Source organism: Triticum dicoccoides, chromosome 3A (genome assembly GCF_002162155.2).
Source record: "Triticum dicoccoides isolate Atlit2015 ecotype Zavitan chromosome 3A, WEW_v2.0, whole genome shotgun sequence".
NCBI lineage: Eukaryota > Viridiplantae > Streptophyta > Magnoliopsida > Poales > Poaceae > Triticum > Triticum dicoccoides.
Genome location: NC_041384.1, coordinates 79,587,650 through 79,599,091, shown reverse-complemented (window position 1 = coordinate 79,599,091; position 11,442 = coordinate 79,587,650). Strand labels below are relative to the sequence as shown.

The 11,442-nt window shown below is 43.5% G+C and overlaps 1 protein-coding gene across 1 annotated transcript; it reads left to right on the top strand.

Annotated features, from left to right (window-relative positions):
• Window positions 1–4,753: 4,753 nt before the first annotated feature.
• Window positions 4,754–11,285, top strand: LOC119267273 (PSME3-interacting protein-like). Its single transcript, XM_037548641.1, has 7 exons — window positions 4,754–4,921; window positions 5,056–5,130; window positions 5,237–5,294; window positions 5,701–5,756; window positions 9,907–9,969; window positions 10,510–10,578; window positions 10,764–11,285. The coding sequence occupies exons 1-7, from the start codon at window positions 4,838–4,840 to the stop codon at window positions 11,007–11,009; spliced, it is 651 nt and encodes a 216-aa protein (XP_037404538.1). The 5' UTR covers window positions 4,754–4,837; the 3' UTR covers window positions 11,010–11,285.
• Window positions 11,286–11,442: the final 157 nt, after the last annotated feature.

Here is an 11,442-nt window from a genome sequence, read left to right as displayed (position 1 = left end):
ATTCTAGATCCGGCCTCTCGATGAAGAACAGGAGGTGACGGCAGCTTCATCTCGTGGAACACGATAATTCTTTCTCCCTAATTTTTTCTGAAAAAATAGGATTTTATAGCGTCTGGAGGGGGCGCCCTGGTGAGTTGTGCCCACTCAGGTGCCCCCCTCCGGTGGTTCCTAGCTCCAGAAATTCTTATTTATTATATTAAAAATCCTCGCAAAGTTTCGTTCCATTCCTAGAACTTCTATTTCTGCACAAAAAACAATACCATGGTAGTTCTGCTGAAAACAACGTCAGTTCGGGCTAGTTTCATTCAAATCATACAAATTAGAGTCCAAAACAAGAGGAAAAGCGTTAGGAAAAGTAGATACGATGGAGACGTATCAAAGATCTCGGTGAAGCTGCTTATATATTGGGCATCAAGATCTATAGAGATAGATCAATATGCTTAATAGGACTTTCACAAAGCCATACCTTGATAAAATTTTGAAGAAGTTCAAAATGGACCAGTCAAAGAAAGGGTTCTTGTTTGTGTTACAAAGTGTGAAGTTGAGTCAGACTCAATGCCCGACCATTGCGGAAGATAGAGAGAAAATGAAATTCATTCCCTATGCCTCAGCCATAGGTTCTATCATGTATGCTATGTTGTGTACCGGACCTGATGTGTGCCTTGCTATAAGTTTAGCAGAGAGGTACCAAAGTAATCCAGGACTGGATCATTGGACAACGATCAAGAACATCATGAAGTACCTGAAAAGGACTAAGGATATCTTTCTCATTTATGAGGTGACAAAGATCTCGTCATAAATGGTTACGTCGATGCTAGTTTTGACAATGATCCGGATGACTCCAAGTCACAAACCGGATATGTATTTATATTGAATGGTGGTGCTGTCAGTTGTTGCAGTTCCAAGTAGAGCGTCGTGGCGGGATCTACGTGCGAAGCGAAGTACATAGCTGCTTCGGAAGCAGCAAATGAAGGAGTCTGGATGAAGGAGTTCATATCCGATCTAGGTGTAATACCTAGTGCATCGGGTCCAACGAAAATATTTTTTGACAATACTGGAGCAATAGCCTTAGCAAAGAAATCCGGATTTCACAAAAGAACCAAACACATCAAGAGACACTTCAACTTCATCCGTGATCAAGTCAAGGAGGGAGACATAGAGATTTGAAAAATACATACGGATTTGAATGTAGTAGACCCGTTGACTAAGCCTCTTCCACGAGCAAAACATGATCAACACCAAGACTCCATGGGTGTTAGAATCATTACTATGTAATCTAGATTATTGACTCTAGTGTAGTGGGATATTGAGGAAATATGCCCTAGAGGCAATAGTAAAGTTGTTATTTTATATTTCCTTATTCATGATAAATGTTTATTATTCATGCTAGAATTGTATTGATCGGAAACCCAAATACATGTGTGAATACATAGACAAACACTATGTCCCTAGTGAGCCTCTACTTAACTAGCTCGTTGATCAAAGATGGTTAAGGTTTCCTAACCATGGACATGAGTTGTCATTTCATAACGGGATCACATCATTAGGAGAATGATGTGATGGACAAGACCCATCTGTTAGCTTAGCATAATGATCGTTCAGTTTTATTGCTATTGCTTTCTTCATGTCAAATACATATTCCTTCGACTATGAGATTTTGCAACTCCCGGACACCGGAGGAATACCTTGTGTGCTATCAAACCTCACAACGTAACTGGGTGATTATAAAGATGCTCTAGAGGTATCTCCGAAGGTGTTTGTTGGGTTGGCATAGATCGAGATTAGGATTTATCACTCTGAGTATCAGAGAGGTATCTCTGGGCCCTCTTGGTAATGCACATCATAAGAAGCCTTGCAAGCAAAGTGACTAATGAGTTAGTTGCAGGATGATGTATTACGGAACGAGTAAAGAGACTTGCTGGTAATGAGATTGAACTAGGTATGAAGATACTGACGATTGAATCTCGGGCAAGTAACATACCGATGGACAAAAGGAATTGTGTATGTTGTCATAACGGTTCGACCGATAAAGATCTTCGTAGAATATGTAGGAGCCAATATGAGCATCTAGGTTCCGCTATTAGTTATCAACCAGAGAGGTGTCTCGGTCATGTCTACATAGTTCTCGAACCTGTAGGGTCCGCACGCTTAACGTTCGATGATGATATAGTATTATATGAGTTATGTGATTTAGTGACCGAATGTTGTTTGGAGTCCTGGATGAGATCACGGACATGATGAGGAGTCTCGAAATGGTCGAGAGGTAAAGATTGATATATAGGACGATGGCATTCGGACACCGAAAATGTTCCAGAGGGTACCGAGTACATATAGGGTCACCGAAAGGGGTTCGGGGCACCCCCCGGCAAAGATATGGGCTTAATGGGCCAAGGGAGGGATAGACTAGCCCACAAGGGGCTGGTGCGCCCCTCCACTAGGCCGGCCAGCCCTAGGGAAAGGAAAGGGGGAGGGCAAGTCCCTCCTTCCTTCCCCTTCTCAAGGGAGAAAGGAAAGGGGGGCACCTCCCCCTTCCTTCCCCTGGCGCCTATACAAGGAAGGGGGGGGGGGCGAACTAGGGCAGGAGCCCAAGTGGGATTCGGCCCCACTTGGGGCGCCCCTTGGCCTCTTCCCTCTCCCTCCCACCTATATATATGTGGGGAGGGGGGGCTATAACACACAACATTAATTGTTAGCCGTGTGCGGCACCCCCTCCACAGTTTACACCCCCGGTTATATTCTCGTGGTGCTTAGGCGAAACCCTGTGCAGATCACTTCACCATCACTGTCACCACACTGTCGTGCTGATGGAACTCATCTACTACCTCGACACCTTGCTGGATCAAGAAGGCGAGGGACATCACCGAGCTGAACGTGTGCAGAACTCGGAGGTGTCGTACGTTCGGTACTTGATCGGTGGAGCGCGAAGAAAGTTCGACTACACCAACCGCGTTGTGAAAACGCTTCCGCTTACGGTCTACGAGGGTACGTAGACACACTCTCCCTCTTGTTTCTATGCATCTCCATGGATAGATCATTGCGTGTGTGTAGAAAAAAATATTTTCCATGCAACGATTCCCAACATCCTCCTGGATAAAGGTCGCCTTATTGTGTACTCCAAGTCCTCCGGGTCCTTCTCTTGTTGGACCCATAGGTCGGGCTGACAACTTAGGGCATAAATGTACTTAGGGGCCTTAGGCCGTCCTACTAAGACCAACTTTCGATATGATAAGGCACCCCTGACCGTAACACCATCAAACATCAATCTACCTTCACCATGTAATGTGCGACACAGATGCATGAAACAAACCTAGGGGAAGAAAAGGAAAAGACTTTCTTATACTAAGAAGAAAAGTAGAAAATGCCAAAAGGCGTTAGTTTTGAATAATTGGACAACACTCACCTTGGGTTGAGATGACCAGTGGGACTCTAGAGACCTAAGTTCCAATCCCAAATAAAGCATGCAATTTTTCACTCAGAATTAATTCATGTACGAGTACCTGCAGTGGCGGATCTTGGCAAGAATATATGGGGGGGGCAATGACAAGACAAAAATTAACCAACCACAACAAGCTAGAACTTGTAGACTTCAAGCAAATTTATACTTATCCATATTGATGGCAGCACTTATCTATCAGCAACCATATTTTACATAACAAAATTTACCGCATTAACCAACTTCATAAGACTGAATACAACCAACGTGTGAGAACTCCACCTAGTGTCCCCAGGTCTTTTAATGATCGAATCTGGTTTGCCGTTGCTGCCCTTAACCATGGTCACTTGATCTGTCTACTCGGGAGAACACATGCAAATTTGTGACCCAAGAAACAAGAAATCCCCAATTAGATCAGATGAACATGCATACTGATTGCTAAATTACCAATCAAACTCATACAGGAAACAACAAGAAATTCAAAATTTTAGTAATGCCCATGTTTTCCTAATTTCACTGTCCTACTCGTACATATGCAACACAATTTATGGGTGGGCGCAGCCGCATAGAGCGTTAACAAATTCGTATTGAGAGGGGCGGACGGTGACGACGGGTGGCCGGCTGGCCGGTCGACCGGCCGGCGTGGACGAGCACCAGACCGGGGAGGCCAGTGGCAAAGAGCAGGAGACGACGGTCAAAGGGCTGAGGCGCACCTTGTTCCTCCCTCCTTAACGCCGGGAGTGTTCGCTGGCGGAGCGCACGGGTCAGGGCAAGCTGCTAGTGGGCTTCGGCGCATCGAGCGAGTGCAGCGGCATGACGGTAGGTTGGCTGGTTCATGCATGGAAGCGAGCGTGGCTGGGGAGTAGTTGCGAACAGTGGAGGCGGAAACAGGTTGCCCTCTGTGCCTGAAGTGTGCGTGCATGGCTTGATGGGCCTACAATACTACTACCTGATGAAAAATATTCATCTGGGCCGGGGCCCATAGCCCCCTCAGCTCTCTACATAGCTCCGCCGTTGAGTACCTGGTAGGAAAAACCAAACGTGAACTGACGCAAAAGAAGGGCAAACGGCACGCCGTGCAAAAAAGCGGGGCATGCAGGCGTGAAGTTTTGGATTTATTCCTAAAGGTACACCGTTCGTCAATTACCTTTTCCGTATATATAAGAAAATCAAATACTAGAAAGTAAGCAGTGGCAAATTGTCAAAGTCCCAAGTAAAGAGTGGCAAAAAAAATCAAATGCCACTAGTTAAAAATGCAAATCAAAGAAGCCCTGAGATCGACGAGATCGTAATCCAACGGCTGTGAGTGAGACTCGTGATTCGTCTGGTTTTAGGGATCTCGCAGGCTCGCAGAGGCCTCGTCAGCCCGCGCGGCGGAGGAGAAGAGGAGTCGTCGCCGTCCGAATGAGCTGGGAGGAGACGTCGTCGAGCTCCAAGGCGGCTGCTCCGCCGGCCATCCGCCTCGTCAGCTTCGTCTCCGAGGAGCAGGCAAGGCTACAGTACCCTAATATCCGCCTCTCTTTCGATTGCCCGCCTGCCCACTACCCTAGCGCGTAGAGTCGGATGCGGAAAACCTAGAAAAAATTGCTGAGATTTTGGCGGGGTGGGGAAAATTTTCGCAGCTCGACGAGGCGAAGCGGTCGAGAGGGGAGCGGGTGGAAGACGGCACCGCCCAGCGCGACAAGCCCCTCTTCCAGGTTTTTAATTTTTTTTCCTTTCTCGCCTTCGCTCCCATTTGCTTGTGTCAATAATCCTCTACCGGAGACCGTACTGATGGGTAGTGCTTATGTTCACGCTGTGCAGATCCTGCAGGAGAACAAGGATAAGAAGGATGCCGAGTTCAATGAGCGCTTCAAGCACAGTAAGTTATCCACCCACTGCACCACTTCCCATCTTGCGAAAGACTACGAGCAATGTGAAGTTTAATGCCCATTAAAAGGATGCAGTCAGTTAGAGCAAGTAAGAAGTGAGTTGCAATACAAACACTAAGCCTTCGGCCCAAAGTGTTTATTGATAAGCAAAGCATGTCTATGCTAGTGTTAATCTACAGTTGGGCTTACCTGTACCTTTTCTGAAACAAAGAGGAGTATATCCTTGTTCTGGCCTGAACCTGGGATAAACTGTAAACATCTTTTGGTCTTGTTGGACAACCTTCTCTAACCTGCTCTCGGCTAGTTGCCGTAACTCCATTGAAAGGGCTAAAGCACAAGATTTAGGGTTTAGTTAATTTTTTTCTTGTTTTCTGATCATTTTATTGTTCTATCCAGGACCCCCAAAGGCTTTGGATGAGGACGAGACAGAGTTTCTTGACAAATTGGCTTTGGTAAGCATTTAACATATTGCTAGCACTAAAAATGATTATTCAAGCTAGAAAGTAGGAGCTATAGGTACATATCGTTGGCGATTTGTATGGCACTCCCGGAAGGGGATTTGGGGAATTTTGTGGTTTTTTTGCTAGGGTTCTCGAGGGTTTCCGGCAAATGTGTATAGGGAAGAAAGAGACACGCTACAGCTAACTAGACTAGTTTAGCATCTCAATTCTTACTTCTCATTCACAGCCGAATCTACATATATGGTGCGGGTACATTAATCACTCAGATGAGCAGTGTGTAGGAGTAAAACAGTTACATGAATGGCAAATGATTCAAGATTAACCCAGAAGCTTTGCTGATGACTCTCTTCTTGTCACACTAAAGGGGACAGCACACCAGTGCTGACGGTATATCTATCAGTTTCCTCTCTAGATTGAAATATTGAACCAATATAGGATTTTCTTTGCTACATTCTCAGTGCATTCATATAGCTGCCGAAAGCCTTTTTGCCCTTGGCCTTGATACCACCTTAGGGATTGTTAGGTTCTTGGGGTTTGATTCCCCGGGTGGAATCAACACCTACGAGGTTTCAGTTGACCCCCTCGGCTCTCCGCCCGCTTTATATATAAAGCAACGACCAACATACAGCCAACAGTACAACACGCCAACACCACACAGACACCTGAGGCAAGATACAGAGGTGCTAAGGAGCAGCCACAATGCCCCATACAACTCCAAGTACACCACAGATAAACACTAAGCCTCAGTGCCTCACTATGAAGTCGAAGGAGCTCTCAACTGTGAGCAAGCCACTAGGAAGAGACGAAGCTACACACTGACGACCCATGAGCTCTTCCCCCCCTGGGGTTTCAGTTTCTAATCCGTGTGTAATCCTCCCATTCAAAATTTGTTCGGTTACCGGAGGTCAAAGTGGATTTGACAGTGGCAATGCTAAACAGTAATCATCCATGGCTAGCAATTTGAAAGTGACACCAGTCCAAATCATCCATGACACGTTGACACCTCCAGGAAAGATAAAAATAAGAATAACCTTCACGTTGATACAAGTCACAATTCTACACAACTCCATACACATAATTTGGTCTGAAAAATACGTAAGTTAACCAGAGAAGGGAATCTAGCTTCTCTAGTAAAGGACAGACCCAGTGCATAGAAGCTCCCACACAAGGTGGGGTCTGGGGAGGGATTATAGGAACCTAGTCTTACCCCTGCAAAGTGCAATGCAGAGAGGCTGGTTCGAACCCAGGACCTCTTGGCACAAGTGGGGAGGACTTCACCACTGCGCCAGGCCTGCCCTCAATCTAGCTTCTCTAGTAAGAACAAAATAAATATCTCTGTCCACATCTATTGAGCTAATTTTAGTGCCAGATTACCGTTGTGCTGACATTTTTTCTGCACGAGAAACTACTGAATTATGTTCAACAAGTGTCAGCAAGATGAAAAGCAACTATATAGCCAAAAGCAACATACACCGCAGAGGTGCCAGGGTTTGAGTTAACTTGTACAACAAGTGAAACAGTTTGTACAACCATTTTGTCACCCAAGACCTTAGCTATGCATGCTTCCTTCCAATGGTAAGTTTTCCTAACCAACTGCCCGCACATTTTTAGTAAGGAGTGTTCCTCAGAACTAGATTTGATAAGATCTGATCTTAGTGAAATCGGGATAAGAAAATCTTAAGGTTCAACAAACTTGTTTTACTCTCAAGGCAGAGAAAGTAGACAAATTAGGGTGACCATACCCTTGCTGTTCTCATATGTAGCTTCTCAGCATCTCCTTAAGGATCTTGAATTAAGTTTGTCAAAGACTTTCAGCTACAAATCATGAAAAATTGGCTCGATTCTTGCCATGCAAAGATAAACATGCAACTAGTGCTTCAAGGTTCGAAAAACTGGTGCAAAAAAGAAAGGAAACAAATGGTTATGGTACCTTTTCATGACCATCTATTGTGCAAACCAAGGATAATATTGTTCCTGAAGCACTTTATTAAATTCTTTTGCCTGGGCTTCCATATTATACTGCCATGATGGTCCAGAAGCCTAAATAAATCCAACCATCTCAATGAGGAAAAGGGATTAGGCAGCAGTAAAGCATATCAAAACAGTAAGCAAGTGGCAGGATCTTATTATCCTAACAAAATGCCAAACAATACATTCCCCAGGGCCATCCCACCTTCAGTTCCAATTTAACAGTTGCCCCAAAGATATTTTACGGTTGCCAAAAATTATTTACCCTTTTCTTCTTGTGACGAGTTACCTCCATGGTTTCAATTGATGAAAGCATGCTACTCTGTAGAAAGCAAGTTAACATTGGGCTCGTTTTGACTTGATGAAATCCTGGCAAAGGCTCCCTTGATTAGAGAGACAATTTCAGCATGAGTAGCTCGAAGATGTGAAATCTGCAATATGTGATTGCAGTACAGTGGCCACTCTATTACACGATCCATGAAGTGTTCCAGTGCTGTTGTACCAAACATAAACATCTGCATCCAAATAACACAACCATGACCGGGATGGACACAATTGCGGGGGAATAGAGGCTGGATGGGATCCTGAGAGGGATTAACCGAACATGTTTTTTAGGTGTGAGCAGGGATACATACCCGGCGGGGCTGATCCTGGTTGATCCATGGGGATTGGGCGTCGATCCCGTCTGATCCCTGGGGATCCGAACAGGCCCTAAGAGGGTTGAGGCACACACGAATTGTGTGGCTGGATCCAGTTTATACTGTATTCTCTGATCATCGTGGTTGGCAGGCTTGTCTATATCTTTGCATCCATTACATATCTATTATCAAGACTATTTATTTACATAATATTGGTGTAGTTTTTTTGGGTATAATGCTGCTTTGACCTTTGCATTGCTTCGGAGAGGTCTTTTCCCCAGGGAAACAAGAGTCCACAACTAGTTGCATGCTTTGACTATCTCAAAACTGAAATAAATTATGGATGTAATTTATAGTATACCACTGTAATAGATAGTATGACCTTTATATATTTCCCCCTTCTGAATGAAAAGGCACTGCTCCTGCCGGTTGCTTGAAAAAAAAGTAGTATAACATTATGTATTTGCATGTAAATATAAGATCATGGGTTGTGAAAAAAGGGACAAAATTGTGCACATATATTTACTAATTACTATACTAGTTCTTGAATTTTGTCTTTTTTTGTACAAGTCACAGTAAACTAGTCTGTCAATCTGCATCCCTTTCACCCTTCCTTTTACAATAGAAAGAGGGAAATAGCTTCCTAGCAGTTTTTCAAACCTGCAGGCCTACCCAACTGGAACAAAACTAATAACTAAAAACATAACCATCTTAGATCCTAACTGAACTGAAAACAGGCTTTAGTTTAGAGTGAGACTGATTAAGCTTCATGTCGGTACCATTAGTGCCGTCATTATCCATTCTCTAGTGACCAGGTGTCCTAAGTTTGTGATAGCACACACTACATCAGAGAGCAAACACCTAAGGCACATCCTATATTAAGACAGAAGTACAGGATACCAGCCAACCACCTTAGGATTTAACCCTTTTTGCGTGGTTAGAATTAAACTAGCAACCACATTATTGAAAATAGTATTTTGTTGATCATTTACTGCAACCACAAATATTTCTTGAGTTTCAACATAAATCAACCACATATTCTTTAGAGATGAATTTGGTTTCTAAGACCAATTTAGTATTCACCTTCTTTGGGTAACCATGCTGAACATTATTAAGAAAAGGTAGCATTATTATTTGCAACTTTGGTGAATAATATTACAAGAGACCACGACTTCATTATTTACCTTGGGTATGATTTTGGGTGAAGGAGGTATGGAAAATATGTGCTGCTATTTTCCTCAAGAGGATCCTTCTTTCCAATTCATGACAATAATTGGTCTTCGGACTTAACAATTGTCATATGGAAATTCTTAAAACTGAAAAGTAGTGAATTGTCTGCAGTAAAATGGCTGAGTAGCTTGTTTATCATATTTCAAGTTAGTAGTACTCTAGTGCTGGTCTTTGGCTATTTGATATTTGAATAAATAAGAATTTTGGACATAAAACATGAGATTTCAAGTATGTTAACTGTTAATGTAGTCTGTATCTTGTGCTGCCATGCAACATCTTACTCTATTCAATTTACGATGGTGCAGTCAAGGAGAGAATATGACCAGCAGGTGGCCAATGAAGAAGCTGAACAACTCCGTAGTTTCCACGTGAGTAATATTACTAGTTCCTCTGTTCATTAATATAAGACATTTTTTAGACTTATGGTAAGTCTAAAAAACAATGTACGGAGGGAGTAACAAGTTGTGTGTATTGCCCTTATTTTCAGTACTGCAAATGTTTGTGTCTTTCTGTAGAAAATACAATAAAACATGAAATCTGATTTATACGCTTTGACTGGTTGCATATGGGTGCATTATTGTCCGTCTAGCATTCATTCGTTAACAGATAAAAAAGACACGATGTGAATGTGGAGAAATTTTGGTCATGTGGGTATCTAGCTATCATCTGAAAACAGCAGATAGTGGAGCCTTTTATCATCCACACCTGATTCTATGCTTTGTCTTAATAAGCCTGTAATGTTCAGCAGTTGTTTCAACATCACAAGAATGTGGGTAGGCAGGATAGGAAGGCAGGCTTGCTTGCTACAATTAGGGTTGTAACTATACTTTGGTGGTATATGGTCTGCCAAGCGGCCCAAGCGTGACTCACTCACATGGCATACCTAACGAATGTGTTTTTCCCTTCAGGAGGCCGTAGCTGCCCAGTCCACTATTGCTCATGAACTTGGTGAGATGCCTACAGTCTCTATGCCTGAGGTAGGCTACAACACGAAAGCATATTTAATTTCATGCCAGGCGAAAATTACATTTTAGATATTGCACATGTAGCCAGTTGCTATATTTGCATTCCCTATCATGATGGCAGAGGCAAACGAAACATTTCTTCAACCAAATTGTCCTGGTTTTCATCTTTGTTTTTATATATATCCACTCTTCTTCAGGAAAGCAAGCCTAAGCCACCTCCGAAGAGGAGCCAGCCTGAGTTCCTGAGAAATATTACAGTTTCCGTGAAGCCACGAGCCAAGAAGGCAAAATCTGACTTGGAATGTAAGCCCGCTCCCAAGGAGTTGGTGCCTTCGAATGGGCATGATACAAACCGTGAGCCACAAGGTGACACCAAGAGCAGCGTGCTTGGCTCTCTGGCTGCATACGGCAACGACGACGATGAAAGTGGCGATGAACAATGACCCAACAGTAATATCCAAGATTTCTAGAATGCTCAGTGTTGCATACCAGAATCTCACTGCAACGCCGCAGCAGCCTGCAAGAGGGTTTTTCTTGGCGAGATGCAAAGGTTGCATCCATGATTCCATTGCAGTGTATGAACGTTTTGTCGAAAACGATGAGTTCTATCTGACAAAAGGATCTAACACCGTAATAGCAAGTGAAACGATTTTTTTAGTGCAATTATGGTACTATGCAATCACAGTCAGTATTCACCTATCAAAGGCCACAGCCATCCATCTGATCATTGCACAAAAATCAGACTGGAAAGATCGTAGGTGCAGTAATTCCGAATGAAATCCATTCATGAGTGTCACGCTATTTCCTGGCTATTTTTTTTAGCCAAGCTATTTCTTGCCTACTTTTTTTAGTCGAGGCTATTTCTTGCCTATTTAT